The sequence below is a fragment of the Lupinus angustifolius genome, chromosome LG19 (genome assembly GCF_001865875.1).
Source record: "Lupinus angustifolius cultivar Tanjil chromosome LG19, LupAngTanjil_v1.0, whole genome shotgun sequence".
Classification (NCBI taxonomy): domain Eukaryota; kingdom Viridiplantae; phylum Streptophyta; class Magnoliopsida; order Fabales; family Fabaceae; genus Lupinus; species Lupinus angustifolius.
The window spans coordinates 7147587-7166659 of record NC_032027.1 but is presented as its reverse complement, the minus strand read 5'-3'; the positions used below and the strand labels follow the sequence as shown (position 1 = coordinate 7166659).

The following is a 19073-nucleotide window of genomic DNA, read 5'->3' as shown; positions in this document are numbered from 1 at the left end:
TCATCATCATCCATTGGTTGAATGTTGAGAGATCAAGGATTGAAGATGGAAGAAGCAAATGAGGAATTAGAGGAAAAGATGAAGAGAGAATTTACCTTCTCTTTTTAAATTTTGCAAATGAAAGAGTGTGAGAGTGAAGTGTGAAGTGTGAGGGTTTAAGGAGAGAAGGGAAATCAGATTTCCCTCTAGGAAATCATCAAATCTCCTAGGGTGGCTAATGATGATCTCATAGGATATTTGAGAGAGTGATGTGAGGTTTGCTTTATGGAAAAGCAAATTTCACATCCCAACGCGAAATGACCACTTCGTGGACACGTGCGATAAACATGCCCGAGTATTATTGGCCAATACTCGATCGGGTATTATAAATCGCCTGATTTTAATATCTGATTAGAATTTCGGATTTCGGCATTCCGAGTGAAAATATTTAGAAAATAGGTATGGGTGTACTCAGGGTCTATATTGACTCGAAATGAAATTACGAAGCCAACGGCGCAATCAGAATTCGAGTCCGAGTTACGGAACTCAAGAACAACTTTTTGAGCCATACCGGGTGAGATTCGGCCCCGATAGCGGTCCGAAACTGACTGTCTCCGAAAATCATGAAAATTTACCAACAATTTGGAAATATAATTACAAGACTAAAACTCAACTAGAGTTTCGTCTAATTCTTTACCGAAAATTCCCAGAAATTCATTTTCGAAAATATAATTAATAACCATATTAATAAAATCTTATAATTCACAATTGTAAAATTCGCGGTGTTACACATACTGATGATAGTTGGTCCCAATACGGATATGCTATATTCCATGATTCTAATCTCATCAGTTGGACTTTAAGAAAGCAAAAAGGTTGTTGCTCGTTCAAGCACCGAATCAGAATATTGATCCCTTGCAAACACTATTGTTGGGCTATTATGGCTTAAACAACTCATAACCAACCTCCAAGCACCGATTTCTCATCCTCCTTTGCTGCTATGTGACAATGTAGGTGCAATTTTCATGTCCAAAAAATACAGTTATTCATACAAGATCAAAGTACATTGCCTTGGATTTTCATTTTGTTAGAGAACAACTTGAATCAAATTCGCTTCAAATCAGTTATGTTTTTTCAGTGGATCAACTTGCTGACATTTTCACGAAACCGTTATCGAAGGATCGTATAACACAACTGCGTTCCAAGCTTCAAGTTCATCCTCTCCTTGAGCTTGTCGGGGGCTAATAACCAACCTGTCTGTTCATGACTGTTTCAAAGCTTGTTATTTGATTCCCTAGTCTTACGTATATTGTTATACTTAGTGTCGTGTATTTAGGACTTCTTAGTTCATTTTATGGTATTCATTATAGTATATATATATATCTTTACTGTAACACTCTTCATATAATAAGAAACACTGCTTTTCTATAGGGAGCCATGAAATACACTTGTGAAATGACTCACAAGCCTTCTTTTTTTATTATTTGCCCTCCAAAATTTAACTCTCAAACTAACCCTTAGTGGTTGTAATTTATTTTATAATTACTACTATTTTAATTATTTTTAAAAAGGTCAGTCCATATCAGCATTTGTCTGAAACATGTTTTTGAATGTTGGTTATACGCCAGCATACGTCAAACACATGTTAGCATACGTCCCACAAATGCTAGCACATGATCTATACACGCCAACCCTCACTCTGCTTTAAATTCATCTGATTATTCGTTTTTTATAGTAGATGCGAAATGGACATTGTTTTCTAGCCATTTGAGCTCCCAAACATATAAATAGAGCATTCTAGCTCTTTATAAATTGCATGCATAAGTTGTTATGCAATTTCTCAATTTTTTTCTTCCTCTTTCTATATCGGAGTATTTCTGACATTTCCCTTTCTCTTTCTTTCTGTGGTTCTTTAGAGTGACAATAACCATATAAAGTGATATTAGCCATATTTATGGGCATAATTCTAGAATAGTTCCCTCAATTGTGAGTATCTAATATAGTGAAATGTGTTATTTTGTTCTGGCGATATGGTAATTAATAGTCTAGATACATAATTTTTTGACAGTTTGACAAAATGCCTTAAACTTAACAACCCATTACCAAGTCAACAAATAATTTTTCAAGTATCATTAATTATTTTTTAATCCCTTTCTAACACAAACTTTTCCAACAGAATAACAAATTTTTGCTGTGTCCCACGGTTAAGACCACAAGGTGCTCGATGATATTTTATTTCTATGAATTGCCACTCAGTGAGGTCTCCGTCAATGAAAGCATGAAATCTTAATTACTAATTTTAAAATTTAATTAATAGTCATAATCTTTCTGAAAATTAACTTGACTATATCTTTCAATGTGATTTATTAATGTAAAATTGATTGATCAGAACAAATGTTTTTTATACCTTATTTTATTACTAAGCTAAGAGCAAAGTAAGGAAGCACCACTAGGTATTTTCAAGCCCGTGTCCAGCATTGAGCCTAGATCTGGAAAGAAATATTATTTTCCTGTCTACCTTTTTAGATTTTGAGATTACTATTATTACTATTATATAATTATTACAAGGTCTGTCTAATTTAGATGGAGTATAAAAATGGCAAAGAATGTGTAGTCCTACTTTTTAAAATTAATATATTTTTATTGGTCATCGTTATGTATTTTTGAATTTTTTTGTTTAACCATAGATATCCTTACTTGGGTAAGAAACTAATCTTTCAAAATATATGACTATCTTTTTAAACAAGTGTCGCTATTAGGAACTGAATATTTAACTTTTTTATCTATCCACTAATCCAGTGAAACCTTACTATACTAAATTAATTCCTTTATATACTTTTGATTTGCTGAAGTTGAATTCTCAACACACTTTTCACCACTAAGGGTGGATATACTAGTTTACTTTCACTTAAATTTAGTGTTATTAATATCGTACCAAACATTAAACCGGTTAGAATATTGATATAGTGATATAGTAATTAAACCGCATATTGACGAAATTATATATACATATATAATATATTAATATTAATGTTGAAATATCAATAAAAAATTAATATTTATTTTTACCTTCATTAAAAAAGTAATTTTAAATAAAAACCGGCCAGTATCACGGGTACGATGCAATGGAAAACTGACCGATATGACTGATTTTGATTGGTTTTGGTCAGCATAATTACATGACCAGTATAATTATTGTATCATACCCATATTGGGATCGATTCACCAGTTAACGATTAAACCAATTTTTACAACACTGCTTAAATTTACTTCCAAATAACATAAATAAAATTCTCGCTAAAGGGAGTTGTAGAGCCACCTCAAAATTTAAAAAACTTGACATTTTACTTTTATTCTATTTTATTAAACGTCCAAGTTGTTGTTAATTTAGAGAAGGGATGAAGAAAGGATAATGCCGAAAACGCACTAGTGAGAATACTTCCATACTTTTTTTTTTGGGTTCCTTTTCTACCTCACAAATCATAGTTTCATCAATATTGACATTTTCTAATGATATAGCTACACCCTTAATAGCCCATTTGCGAGTTATATTTTAGATAAAAAAGAATGAAAAGAGAAGGTTTGAGAACCATAAGATACACTTGTTATATGATTTTCCTTTTCCCTTATACTAAAACTCAACTTGCAAACAGACCATAAATGTATATGTGTGTATGTATATAAATTAGAAACCACACACCGTTTGACATCAATATATGCCCTTGAGCTTGAAATTTTCCTTAGGATAAAAGAACTCTTTTTTTTGTTATTGGAGGAACTACGGAGCTTTGTTACACAAATGTAAAAAGGGAGAAACCCACTTATAGGTTGTAGTTCTAAGAAAGGATAATAATAGTTATAGTACAACATATATTCAGACATGGGTAATACAAAAATATACATTGCCTAATGCAGTGAGTGAGTATGATGTTCCAGCTTTTGGCTGCATGTGCTCCTCAGCATTGGATATGGTGTTCTGTTTGAGAAGATCATCAGCATGGATATGGTACAGAGAAGAAGATCAATGAATTCCATCTCCAATCTTGTTTAAAACCTACAAATATAGATAATATCTTTGTAAGGATAAATAAACTATACATGACAATTAGTGTGATCCAAATATATATCTTTTGGTCTGGGACCTTCCGTATCCGGAAATCAAATTGGACTCTGACTATTTCCGAATCAAGTTGGGAAGACCCATTTGTGGGGGCAAAACTCTCCCCACATTCTATTTGTTTTTTCCATTCAGAAGACTCGAATATGAAATCTCACTTAAAAGGGAACCACATTCCATATTGCTTGGGCCAAGAGGCATTGGTGATCCATGATCCAAAATGACCCAAAAAGAGGTGAAAAGGAGACATTCCCACATGTTATACAGGCAATGCAAGAAGAAAGAATTAACCAGCATTATGACAACTTTATCGGTGAGAGTTTTAACACCCCGCCACATCAGTATCTCTTCTCGTAAGATTTAACTTTAGACTCGTAAAACTTAACACTCCAATGCTAAGACTTTTTAGGGTCCGTTTGCGAATTGGGTTTTGGAACAGAATGAAGGGAAGGGAAATAAATGGAAGGTTTAGGAGTCATGAAATACAGTTGTGAGATGGCTCTGAAGCCTCCCCCTTTCTTTCTTTCTCCTCTAAAATTCAACTCGCAAACAGACTCTTAGGTTCTGCCACATGGTACAAAGGGAGTGGGCAAGCAAATGGGAATGAACCCCTTGAGCACATGGTAGAGTCTTAATGAGGGTCTTGAAATTTAAAGACACTGAAGATTCAACAAGACTCTGATGAACATTGCTGTTTAAACTGCAGTCTTGTCATAAGACTCAGTATAAGACTCGAACAAGACTTGCAATGTAGATGCCCTCAGGATAGTAGGGCTCTCAAGATTTGTCAAAACTTAAGTTTCTTTAGGTGTTGAGCCAAAGCATGACATGACTTAAAGGGACCACACATCACAATGATGTATAAAATCAAATATTTTATGAGTGCATAAAAATTCTATGACATTGCAAGTCTTCCTTTCTTGCAGTGACATCAAAATACTAATCAAGAGCATAAGGGAGAGAAAACCAATTTTGACCTCTACGTTCGGGAAAATATTATTAAAAATTATTTGACTTCAAATCTTATAATTTATCCTCAAAACAAAAGTTCAAATCATGGTTGTTAGACTCAAGCAAGCAATAAGAACATTGTCATTGCTAAGAACATGCCAAAAGCACCAAGAGTTTTGTATATCCTATCCCTAGTTCTCATCTGCACTTTCATTTAGTACTTAAAAAACATTTGTTCACACAAAAACAATCAACCAAATATCACTTCTATAGTAGTCTAATTAACATGATAAATGTCATAAAGAAGCAATGTATAACCTACCTCACTGACTGATTCCTATGATGCTATCTTCGGGAAAGTAACTTGGTCCGGTGCCGCTCACAGCTTGTGCACCATCATACTGGAGGACTCTAAGCTTTCCTTCCTACAACCAGAACCAAAAGATTATCAATTGGAGAATGAATGTGAAAGTTTTCGGTTAAAATAAATGATTAAATAAAAAAACAAAAAAAAAACATACTTTCGTTCCATAAACTAGCCCTCCACCAGCAAAAGGGTGAAAGCATGCCACATTGACCTCATCTTCTGCACTAGGAAGCACCCTAACAAGTTCCATATCCGACACTCTGTATACCTACAAGACAAAGCGAGTTCAGAGACATGAACTTCAGATTAAAACGATTTTAACTACAATAAGGGGATAAATGATATGACCGATAATATTAGAGTAGTGCTGATTATGCATTATAGTTAGCCTTTGTATTCTTTCTTATTCTGTTTCAGTTCCTATATATATGGAGCATTTATTCAGCATTAACTCACAATTGAATAGAAACAGATTCAGTTTTCATTTCTCTCTTCTCTAAGCTTCAATTAAGCTTTTCTAACATGGTATCTACAGCTTCTCTTTCCTGGTTTCGTTGTGATTGAGATTGAGATCACGATTCTTTGATGATTCATCGGCAATTTCTCCATCAATTTTCGTGTTCGGATTTCGTCAATAATTATTTGAAGGTTCGTTACTGATTTGTGACCTAGGGTTTCGAATTGGTCTTCTACTTCTGTGATCCTCTTCTTGTTGTTCATCGTGGTTTTGTGCTTTGTCGCCGATTGTGCTGCCAGTGATCGTGATTCTCTTGCTGCTATGTCATCGCATCTCTTAGCTATGTTCATCGACAATTCCTTCGTCATCATCGCCATCAATTGATTCGGTTTTGGTGAGATGTTGATATCTTCGTTTTTTCTCGCCACTGCGCCGTTGCTTCTCTATCTCTGTTCGTCAACGATTTTTGTGTAGTCGTCGCCGTCAATTGCTTCATTTTTTGTAAGAACGTTTTGATTCATGGACAGTATCATCTCTTAGCTTTGTTGTTTCTTCATCTTCTAGGTTTCGGCTTCTGTTGAATTGATATTGTTGAGTTACCTATGGCTTCATTTGCTAAATTGATTTGTTGCTTCGTGGACTGATTCTGCTCTAGTAGTGAATTGTGACCTAGGCTTCCAATTATTTAGGATTATTTCTTGCTGAATTTGTTGAATTGTTGCTGGTTCAGTTTGTTGTTGTTGGTTCACTGATTGTTCAGCCTTTCGTTCATGGAGGATAATATGTCTATGTCGTCACCTCGTCCATCGCAGGTTGTTCCGCCTTAGACAGTTTCATTCACTCAGGTGATTTTGGCAAAGCTGTGTGAGAAAAATTATCTTCTGTGGAAGCAACAGGTTGAAGTAGTTATTGCTTCTCATCATCTTGAATGGTTTGTCGTTAATCCACTAGTGCCTCTGCGGTTTTTATTTGAGGAAGATCGAGATGTTGGCATGTGAATCCTGCATTTCTTCAGTGGGAAGAACAGGATCAACACCTTGTCTCTTGGCTGCTACAATCATTATCTGAGAATGTGCAATCCCGAGTTGTAGGCCTTCATCATGTGTGGCAAATATGGGATGAAATTCACACATTTTTTGACTCGTTGATTCGTGCTAGGAGTCAATTGTTGCTCTCGGAACTTCGTACTCTGAAGAAGGGCACTCAAATTGTCTCTGAGTTTGTCTCCTGCGTCAAGGCTCTTGTTCACTCATTAGCTGCCATCGGTGAAGTTATCTCTGGGAGAGAACAAGTTCTACTAGTGATGGAGGGTCTTCCTTCGGAATATGAGTCCTTTGTGACTTCGATAAATAACAGAAGTGAACCATATTCGTTTATTCAGCTTGAATCTTTGCTCATGGCTCATGAGACTTACTTAGAGCGGATTCATCCTCTAGTCACTGAAACCTTTTCTGTGAATGTGCTCATTCGTCTGGTAAGCCTCGTCCAACGGCTCCTTCACGTGTTCCACAACCGACTTATGATGTTCATGGTTCATCCATGCTTCATTCTCTTGTTCCACAAGGAGTTCATTCGGGTGTTGATGCATATGGACTCCCTGACCCTTCCTCTCAGTTTCCTCATTCTTTTGGGAGAGAGAGAGGTCACGATTTCAGCAGGGGAAGAGGGGGAAGATTTCGGTTTGGTAGAGGCGGAGGCGGTGTCAGTTGTGTCAAAAACCTGGACATCAGGCCCTCGAGTGTTGGTATAGGTTTGATCTGGTTTTGGGAACACAACAACAACCTATTTCGGCTCATCATCCTCCAGTCCCATCCTATGCAGGTCTGCATCCTTCTCAGCAGTCGTATCATGTTGTTCCTCGCCAATATGGATTTTCTCAACCATCTGCCTCACATCCTCCTGATTATCCTCAGGCTTCGATTTTGGTTCCTGCCCCTATGCACTCCTCCTCGCCTTCTTATGGAGCTCTTCCTCAGCAACCATGACCATGGATTCAATCTCATGCAATGGTTATGGAGCCACAGGTCTACAACTCTCAGCTTTGGTATCCAGATTCGGGAGCCACACATCATATTACTTCTGATGCTTCCAATATTATGTATCATACTAATCTTTCTGGAGTAGATCAGATTCATATGGGAAATGGTTCTGGTGTTCCCATAACAGGTATCGATGTATCCATTTTTTCTTCCCCTTGTGTCCCTTCCCATACCCTTACTCTTAATAATCTGCTTTTGGTCCCTTCTATAACTAAGAATCTAGTTAGTGTGCTTTAGTTTGCTAAGGATAATTCTATTTACTTTGAGTTTCATTTTCACTACTGTTGTATCAAATCTCAGGTTGATGATTCTATTCTTCTAGAAGGGATTGTTGGACCTGAAGGGTTGTATGTGTTCAACAATCTTCGTCTTGTTGTATCTGAGTTTGCCTTCACTACTAGTACAGATAGTTGTTCTATAGGTTTTGGTTGTAATCTTGTTGTTTCTTCGCATAAGCACTCTAGAGATGATACTTTGTACTCTTTGTGGTATTCTAGGCTAGGGAACCCACATGAAAGGGTTGTGAAACATGTTTTGAAATCATGTAATATTCCTCTTATGAATAAACGCAAAGTTGTTTTTTGTGATGTTTGTACTTTGGGAAAATCTCATTGTTTGCCTTCCCAACCTTCTCTTATTGTTTACTCAACGCTCTTTGATCTGGTATATGTTGATCTGTGGGGTCCTACTCCTATTGTATATGTTTCGGGATATATATATATTATGTCTATTGTTGATTCATGTGCTAGATACACTTGATTGTTTTTGTTGAAGCAAAAGTCTGAGGCTATCATTTTCTTTAAGCAATTTCACACTATGATTCGGGTTCAATTTAAAGGTGTTCTTAAATCTATCAAATAGATTGGGGTGGGAAATTTAGACTTTTTGCCTCTCTTTTGAGCTCTCTTGGTATCCATCATCATGTGATTTGCCCGCATACTCACCATTAAAATGGTGTGATTGAGCGGAAACATAGACATATTGTTGAAACAGGTCTCACCCTTCTTGCTCAAGCTTCTCTTCCCTTACAGTATCGGGAGCATGCTTTTGATACGGTTGTTTACCTCATTAATAGGATACCTAGTCAGTCTATTCATGGTGGTATTCCGTACAATTGTCTTTATAAATCTTCTTCTAACTATACTTTTCTTAAAGTGTTTGGTTGTTCTTGCTTTCTTTGTCTAAGACCTTATACCAAACATAAGTTGCAATACAGATCTGAAGAGTGCACTTTTCTGGGGGATTACTCTCATCATAAAGGGTATAAGTGTTTGTCCTCTATGGGTAGAGTGTATGTCTCTAAGGATGTTATTTTTAATGAATCTAAGTTTCCTCACTCAATTATCACTCCTTCATTCCCTTTTCCCTCTTCCTCTACTGGTGTCAGTATTCCTCTTACTGTCTTACCTGATACTCAGTTTTTGTCAAATCCAAAACTACTTCTGGTTCTAGTCCCTCACCTGGGTCGGTTCCTCTAAACACTACTCCATCCCCGTCTAGTCTAAACATTGTTCTGTCTCCCACGGTTTTGCCCTTGTTGTCTGAGGGTGTGTCTCCTTTATCTCCAGTTGTGTCTACATCCCCTTCCTCCCCTTCGGTACCCCACACTATGTTTGTTCCTTCTCATAATTCTCACCTTATGCTTACACGATCTAAAACCTATCAGTCTAGACATCTTCCTGCTCCAAGTGTCTTCACTGCTTACCTTGAACCCAAGTCTGCCAAGGTAGCCTTGTCTATTCCTGAGTGGCGGTCTGTAATGGATGCTGATTTTGATACTTTGATGAAAAACCAGACTTGGACTTTGGTTCCTCTTCCCTCACATTAGGAGGCTATTGGCTGTAAATGGATGTTCAAGGTGAAACAACATCCTGATGGTACTATTGATAAGTATAAAGCGAGACTTGTGGCTAAAGGGTTTCATCAGAGACTTGATTTTGATTATCATGAGACATTCTTCCCAGTGGTAAATTAGAATGGTTCTCACTTTGGCTCTAACTCATGGTTGGGATATTCAGCAAATTGATGTTAACAATGTCTTTCTTATTGGAGTCTTAGAGGAGGATGTGTACATGCAACAACCAGAGGGGTTTAGAGTTGCTGATACTACTTTGGTGTGTAAGTTGAACAAGGCTATTTATGGTCTTAAGCAGGCACCGAGAGCATGGTTTGACAAGCTTGCAGGAACTCTATTGTCCTTTGGGTCCAGGAAGTGTAGGTGTGATCATTCTCTCTTTCTTATGATCAGACCCACTTGCAAGCTATTTATTCTTTGTTATGTGGATGATATTATTATCACAAGCACTTCCTCTTCTCTTATCAAACAACTCATTGATAAGATGAACTTAGCATTTGCTTTGAAGGATCTGGGTGTCTTGGACTACTTTTTGGGGATTGAGATTCAGAAACATCATAATGGTTCTCTTCTCCTCACACAATCTAAGTACATTAAAGACATGCTTCAGAGGTTTCATATGGAAGATCTGAAGAGTCTACCCACACCCATGGTTGCGGGGTGTAAGCTTACTAAGCATGGTAGTAATTTTTTGGAAGATGGAAAACTATATCGCTCTCTTGTTGATGTCTTGCAGTATGTCACCATTACTCGGCCTGAGGTATCCTATAGCATTAGCAAGGTGTGTTAGTTTCTCTCTCAACCTCAAGAGGAACATTAGATGACTGGAAGGCTCTTAAAAGGATCCTTTGGTATCTCAAAGCACTCTTCATCATGGTTTGTTGTTACGTCCTGCTTCCTTGTCTCATCCTCTTCCTCTCTATGCTTATTGTGATGCAGATTGGGCAGCTGATCCGAATGATCGGAAGTTTGTATCTGGTGCTTCTGTTTATCTTGATCCTAATCTTGTCTTTTGGTGGTCTAAAAAGCATGAGTGGGTTGCTCGTTCAACTGCTGAGGCTGAGTACAGAAGTTTAGCTGTTGCTGCTAGTGAAATGCTTTGGATTCAGAGTCTGCTTCATGAGTTACAGTTTCAAGCTACTACTACTGTCATCTACTGTGACAATATGAGCATTGTTTTACTCTCTAGGAATCTGGTTCTACACTCTAGAACAAAACATATTGAGTTGGATCTTTTCTGGGTTCGAGAAAAAATTATCAGCAAACATCTTCTTGTTGAGCATGTTTCCTCTGAGCATCAGGTTGCTGATATTCTTACCAAGGCTCTCTCATCCTCTAGATTTGTTATCCTCAGAGACAAGCTTTGGATTACTAATGGTTTTTCTACTCAACATGCCTAGATAGCTCCGGACTCAGGGGGAATATTAGAGTAGTACTGATTATGCATTATAGTTAGCCTTTGTATTCTTTCTTATTTTGTTTCAACTCCTATATATATGGAGCAGTTCTTCAGCGTTAACTCACAATTGAATAGAAACAGATTCAGTTTTCATTTCTCTCTTCTCTTTCTCTCATTTCTTTTCTCTCTCTTCTTCTCTAAGCTTCAATTAAGCTTTTCTAACAGATAACAATCAATGTTAGCCCATAGACTAAGCACCAATGGTTGATCAGTGGTGGAAACAAAAGTTACAGAATGTGAATTTCACATTCCAGAACCAACGCTGGATTCATAATACAATATGTGGGTGAACATGTTTCACAATTGGGAGCAGTTTCGAAGAGAAAATTATTTTAGAATTGAGGGGGAAAGAGCATTATACCTCTAACACTGTGTATATAGGTAACGTTGCTTCTCCATCAATGACGATGCTTTTAAGTAAAGAACCATGACGCCGACCATAGGCAAGTAATATGTGTTCGGATGTAGGTGAAAACTGAACAAAAAGCAGTTGCACAAATTCAATTCACTAGAACAAGACCTTTCAAATTTTAGTTAATTACCTCAAGAAAAGTAACAGAAGTAGGTATTAATATTTAAAGAAATTCACAAGAGTAAATGTAACTTGGAATAGCAAGAGGGCACATATATGTACGTAATGGGTGTGTGTTTATGTGTGAGAGAGAAAGATGAAATAATTAAAGTAACATGAAAATCAAAACAGAGGTACAGATATGTGCAGAGAAGGAAAGATAGAATTATGACTGAGCATACGATGAATTATAAGTTTCCAGAAAAAGGCAGAGGACAAGTTATGCGATAAATTATTAGCCAGATTTTCTCAGAACATAATATGGAGGTATGTATTATGTTTGTATTTATATGCACATACTTATGCCAACATGATAAGTAATGAACTGACCTGAATTGAAGTCAAACAATGAGCTGCTCTAATTGCCCGTGAAGCAAGCACCGAACCAAATCTGCTCAAATATAAATGACAAATTTGCGCTCAAATTTAATGGATTTACTTAAACGTGTGGGAGATAATTAAACTCTTGCAAGCAATAGTTGAAAAAAGTGAGCCTTACGTTGCCTCCTCAAGAGAATATATCCGCAGCTCATACATGACTTGGTGTGCCGAGATTGGATGTCGAGTTGGTGAAGTTGCAATGCCAGGCTCTCGGTGTACTGGAGTTTGTAATCTTGGATCACCTTCTGTGTGAGGAAGCATGCACGCAACACAGGCAGCTAAAAGTCTACCACATGGTGAAAAATGGGCACCCATTTCACTGCAAACACAATCGTGAACTTAAATTACAAGTTCAATTAAGTATGTAGTTTAACTAACTCGCAGTCACACAATATAAACCACATGCTGGAGCTGATATGATTGCTTCAAAAGTTACCTGCAGAGGACAGCATGTGGTATGGTTAGACGACATTTGTCAGCATTTAGCGAGGCACATGGATTTTTTATGTCATGCGACCATACTCTTAACTTCACAGTGCAAGGCAACTCTGCGGCCGCAGCTGCAGCCATTGATGTCGCATGTTCCGACTGGATATGACTGATATAGGTTTGGATATCAGACCCATCATGTGAGTTATTAACAGAAGCAGCAAGATTGCCAGACCCGGATACCAGTATTCGGGATTGCGAGTAATGATTCCGTAAACCTGATCTCACAGAAGATCCAGGTATGCTGATGCTACCAGGCATTGCTACATCAACATTAGGATTGGCCAAACCTACCTGTTGAGTTACATTGTCGCGATTAGCATCCACGGGAGGAAGCATTGAAGGAACACCAACTTGGCTTTGACCCATTAACCATCCCTGCAGAAAAGGTAACTCCCATCCACTTGGATCTCTTGAAGGGTAAAACTGACGAAATTGACCAATCTCTGAGGGAACATCGCGATTGGTGGTTTGCCTAGATACTCCATTTAGCATACCATTAAGAGAATGAGCATTAGTAGAGTTTCCATGTTGTGTTCCTTCAGCTGGTTCAGTTTCATCCGTCTCCATACCATTCATTGTAGGATTACTGATGCCAATTCCCACTCCATTAGAGAAAGCAGTATGAGCAGGATACTCTGTACCGTTTTGAGAGCTAGTGGGCACTTCGGAGAATGTATCCATCGGAGACACTGTTGTACCATATTGCTCTGCTGTGTTTGTGTCCGCTTGAAACTGCACTGTGGCAGAAGATTCAATTTGCATGCTACCTGAACCCAACGCATCATGACTAACATGCTGTGATTCTCTTGACTCGTCCACAGTATACGAAGGCATGATGACGAAAGGCAATGACACATAGGGTAGTTCACTGGATAAACTACTATGTTCCCTAGGATGAATATTTGTAACAAAAACAGCAGGTGGAGGGTATTGTAAATAACCAATAGATGTTGCCTCTGTCATTGACGAATCTGAAGAGTCAAGATCATTGACCTATACATCAATCCAAACATGTTAATCAAAAAGAAAATCCAAATATTAATATTCAGAAATTCTGAGTAGCATCGGCAGACAAGGGATTTGGCTCGTCTAAAGTGCAGAATCCTAACCATTAACTAGAAAATCAAGTGAATTATCAAATGGTTAGGATTCCAAACTTTACTCTCTAAAGTGCACCCCATACTTTAGAGTAGCAAAATCCATAGATATGCAAGTATGCAACCAAAATAACACCAGTTAATTTACCTCAGCAGTTAAAAGATATGGTGCGGCATGTGGGTGAAAATGCACAGCCCGAAGTGAGCGCCTTGCCTTCAACACAAATACCGGTGTGGATGCTTCGCCTTTCTTGTTGTAGTGCCATATGTACAGCTGACACGGTATTCCAGAACACAATGTAACAACACCCAGAAGAAAAAAAGCTGCCAACAAAATATTTTAGTCAATAAAAATGTTCTAAAAAAAGTCATTACCTTGTGGCCTGATGCGACAGCGATTATTTCCCCCTTGGCATGAAAAGCAATGGACGCAATGGGACGATCTGTGAGGATATACCAAATAAATTCATCAGAGTTAGCCCAATAAATACGAGAAGAACAAAAAACATATTCAGTAAGCCTCGGAGTAATTTAGAAATGAAAGGGGGAGTTTGACAGTAAACATACAGAAGTGATGAGATATTATGCACTCTGATGTGTTAGCATCCCATAAACGAACTTCTTGATCTAAGCTCCCACTAGCAAGTATTTGTGGATGCAGCGGATGGAACCTAACCTGTAAACCATTATCACATAATTTAAATTAGAAAGGATGAAGAAGAACTTCCTAAAACATAAGAATTCTTACAGAGTGGGAGAGGCTAGTGCTCGAAAGTTACACCAAGGAATCCAAATTATAATAAAGCCAACAACTTTGCCAGTAATTAATGCATGAAGCCGTCATAAAGTGGAAAAAAACTAATTTATAGAAACTAATATTTCCACCACCACTTGTTGTTACACAACCTAGCATATTGACCCGTAATATATGGGTCTAAGTTTCTTTTACATATTTAAAAATATTGTTTATAGTTTATAAATATCAACAATTTATTAAAAAAGCGTACAATCCCAACAGAAAGAGTAAAAGAGAACCTGCATATTGACATTGAAGAGACAAGCCATAATTTAAAACATAAAAGCGAAACAAAACACCAAAAACTCTTTCTTTTAAAGACAGCAATAATATTTTATTTGTGAAGGAGAGCACTTGTTCTGATCATTATGATCAATAGTAATAATCATTGAATTGTGAAATAATGGCTGTACCTTTTGTTTGATATCAGTAATTAGCTAACTTTCAAAAGTGTTTTGTGAGATATCAGTTGGTAATAATGAAACTATGGAAACTGTCAAGAGGAAGGAAAAAGCATTCTGACAGGAGAGAGCCCGTTCTTGAACAAAGCATCAGAAATCACTTTATATTTAATTATAAGCATTCTCACAGAACTATGATTTTATATCAGTTGATGTTTGTAAAAAAGAGTTGTCGGATATTTAGGGTTCAGTAAGAAACCGTAACATGAAACCCATGTCATGTGTCAGCTATACCGCGTATTCCATGACATTACAACACTTGTCCAGCCTTCTGAACAAATATTAAATATTAATTGATGATTTTCCAAAACAAGGAGCGTGGATACTGAACTCAGTAAGCAAATAATAATAAATAACAACATAAAGTGGGTGGCATCATATGGCGTTGATTGGCAATAATGAGATATTTATGAAATCAATTACTTAGAATTGTCGCTACTGCTCGACAAACTTCATGCAAAAAGATTCATTCTATAAATTACAATCAGTACAAAGAAGAAACGACAAAAACAAGGGAAAACGTAGAGATGGGAAATTAAAGCAAGTAGACATAATTTAAGCTTACCACCCAAGGTGTCCTCTTATGGCCAACCAACACCTTTAAGCAACTTCCAGTTTCACAGTCAATTATCTTTACAGTGTGGTCACCACTGCACGTGGCAAACAAACAAATTCAATAAGAAAAGAGTATTCAATTCATATTAGTATTGAGATAAAGTAGCTAGAACTTACTGTGTTGATGCAAGAACTTTTCCATCGGGACTAAATGCTGCTGCAATAGTAGACCGCGGGGGAGGCAACAAAGGGCAATACTTAGCTGACAAATGTCGCAATGACTCGGCCTCAACCCTGACAATCATTGTTAGAGACGTTATTCCTCAAAACTGACTTTTCTTGAAGAAAGAAAAAGAAGTGCCACATTCTAAAGTGGGGGTTGCTTTTTCCTAACATAATTTATAGACTTAATAGTAAGTACCATGATTGGAGGCCACGTCTTGCATCTCTCGATACTTCTTTTTTAGGACGAGAGTAAGATCCAGATTTCGATTTAGAAGCTTCTCCCCATTGCCTTTTTGCTACATGTTTTGTTCGGGGAGAAATCTCTCTCCGCGCTAGCAAACTAAAAACATTGCTACCACTGACAAAATGGTACACGTCACATGAGCAAAATATTGTGCATAAAATATATCAAATACATTCAATATAAAACAAGAATAAAGTGCAACTTTGCCTCAGCCGACAAAAAAAAACTTTTTGATGATTATAAATTAAGAAAATTATGGATTCTCAGCTTATAGTGGCATGACGCACGACCAATCACAATGGCAAGCAGTAACAGAAATCATAAGAAAACAAATTGACAACAAATTCACATGCTTTATCCGCGACCACGTCCAGAGCATGGATAAAAACTTTTACCGCATTGGCAAGTAGCTTATGAAATCTAAACACCTAGCTAAGTTCACAAGAGTGGAACAGACCTCCAGCTATAAACATGGCAGACTTTCGAGTCCGAGACTATAAATTGAAGTTGATCAACATCAACAATTACTTAATACTAAATCAGACAGATCCAACTTGAAACCTAAGAAGCATATTGAAATCATCTTCACACATATATGGCATAATTACACAGCTAAGAACAACTTTAGCTAACTCTAATGACAAGGAGGATATTTTCTTTCTAAACTCTACAACCACTGCAATACATATAGAAAACAAAAAGTGACAGAAACACAAAGAACCACATTAGAACAGGTAGAATTATGCAAATTTCAGCTCAAAAATCAAATAAAATACCCCCAGAATTCAAAATTGAGGTGCATCTCATGGGTTGATTAAGCAAAAAATGGGAAACTTAAAAAATCATTTTTTTAAGAAATGAAATAGGCACAAACAAATCGATGCAACAACAAAAGGGTGTAATTATAATAAATCAGATATGATAAATCTTAACCTGCTGTTAGAATTATAGGAATTCGAAGATGCTTGATCACGAGGCCATGAAATTTCTGTCATTTTCGTGAACTGAGAAATGAATTTTCACAGAAAACTTTGAGAATTGGGATTTTAAGAAATGAAGATCCAATCTGATATATGACAGAATTACAAAAGGAGGAGATTCATTGTTTCGATTTCTCAATCAGACACAGGAAAAGTTTCGATTTTTATTGTTGTCTGATTAAGGGGTTCGATTTATTCAGACAAACACAGAGACAAAGCCTCTCTGTGTTTTTTTATTTTGATTTTGATTTCTCTCTCTCTCTCTAAATATCTGTTTTCTCTCTCCTCTCTTCTCTTTCTATCTCTATTCAATGAACAGCCTCGGAGTCTGAAATGGAAGAAAGAGAATAGACCTAAAGAGAGATTAGATCATGCTAATAAAATTCCTTATATTTTGTAGGTCTTATTACAATTCCTTCAAGTTTTAGGAGTAAAGGGCTAAATATGTATGAATTATACACATTATTACTGCATCATTTATATTTATATTTAGTTGTAGTTGATTGAAATAGTAATACAAATGAATTATCATCATAAAACTCTATAACTGACTTAAAGGAAAGTTTGAATTGAAAAGTTAACTACACTAGTTTTAAGAGTAACAAATTCGTCATTTTCAAAATAAATTTTATTTTTTATTATCTTAGCTAATGCTTGAAGTAAATGTTACTAATAACAAACAACAGAAATATGGTGGATAGTATATTGTTCAAAGTTGATGTCCGATATTTAATCATCCTACATAGAACTTTTTATTAAAATGATAAATATAATTTCAATTATTTTTATACTTCTAAAGCAATCAATTACCAACTATAAAATACCTCTAATGTAGGAAAAAAATAAAAGACTCGACGTTTTGAGATTAACTTGTTAGGATTTTATTTAAAAATTAATAGATTATCATTTAATTTATTAAATATATTATTTCAAACTCATTTTGAAATAAAGCATTTTTATTTCTTAAATAATCATACAAAATCTGTTTTTAAAATGATTATAGTGAACTAAAAAATTTGTTGAATCATAAATTATTTGTTTCAAGTTAAATTTTATGTAATGTATTGTTTTTTACATATTTTATGTCCTAAAATTTGTACCTTGTGTCCCACTTTTTCTCATTAGTTAATAAAAAATGAGTGGGGCACACATTAAGACAACAAATGTGGTTATATAAATTATTCATCAATAATATCATTACATCAATAATGAGATTCAAACACATTATCATAAATTAGTGAGTTAGACCAAATAAACTATAACGGTTGTAATAATTCTGAGTGGGGGAATCATGGATAAATACAGATTACAGAATCTCTTTCCTTTGGCATAAGAAATAAAGAAAAGAATTAAATAAAAAATTGGTGTCAATTCAATCAAGTGAGAAGAAAGTGGGTGAAAGTTAAATTTTATATGTTGTTTACAACAAACTCCCCTCTATTTACAACTCATTAGCCTTTATTGACAACTCATTTTTATTAATAAGGACATAAATGTCTATTAGTTAAAAAACAAATCCTTTTTTATCCTTTAGAATTCTTCCATGTCTCTCATATTAAAAAAAACCTTTAAAATCCATTTTTTCTAACCACTTTATATCTATTCCTATTCTTTCTTTCCATGCACTTTTTTCTCCATATTTTCCTTCATAAACCAAAAAATAATAAAATATGTGATAATTGAGTAGAGTTTTCTATATTAGCCATTGACTCATAATGAAATAACCAAGAAGATTTAGCTAATAGGAGTTGGCCACATTTGCTTGAGCTCCCTTCTACCCATACTCCTTGTGAGTTGGTTTGGGTTTTTTTATTGAGAAAAAAATGTATGCACTGACAGTGTATAAGGTTTATACATTGTCATTGTATTATCCACCATTGATGTTTAATTATTGTTGACTTTTCAAAAAAAAAAATTTCAAATGAAAGTGAATGATAATGTGCATGTGTATAAATCTTTACACTGTTAGTGTATAGATTTTATATTGTTTTTTATTTTTCCCACTAATGGGAAATATATAAATTTCAGTGCAATCCTCACAAAAGTT

At 35.9% G+C, this 19073-nt stretch overlaps 1 protein-coding gene across 4 annotated transcripts in view; it reads right to left on the bottom strand.

Moving 5' to 3' along the window:
- LOC109334428 overlaps positions 1–17354 on the bottom strand; it is a 24248-nt gene extending 6894 nt beyond the window's left edge. The window contains exons 1-15 of one of the 4 annotated variants that reach the window (XM_019570212.1): positions 16980–17354; positions 15999–16160; positions 15755–15871; positions 15588–15672; positions 14333–14441; positions 14141–14208; positions 13914–14039; positions 13359–13661; positions 12613–13310; positions 12295–12495; positions 12126–12186; positions 11586–11699; positions 5569–5682; positions 5370–5472; positions 3690–4033 (exon numbers count right to left, since the gene is read on the bottom strand). In XM_019570212.1, coding sequence (XP_019425757.1) covers positions 5371–5472; positions 5569–5682; positions 11586–11699; positions 12126–12186; positions 12295–12495; positions 12613–13310; positions 13359–13661; positions 13914–14039; positions 14141–14208; positions 14333–14441; positions 15588–15672; positions 15755–15871; positions 15999–16160; positions 16980–17041 — 2322 coding nt within the window. In that variant the 5' untranslated portion in view covers positions 17042–17354 and the 3' untranslated portion in view covers positions 3690–4033; position 5370. Of the gene's footprint in view, positions 1–2710; positions 2714–3689; positions 4034–5365; positions 5473–5568; positions 5683–11585; positions 11700–12125; positions 12187–12294; positions 12496–12612; positions 13662–13913; positions 14040–14140; positions 14209–14332; positions 14442–15587; positions 15673–15754; positions 15872–15998; positions 16161–16979 lie in introns of those variants that run through there. The other 3 variants (XM_019570211.1, XM_019570210.1, XM_019570209.1) reach the window with 3 other exon arrangements.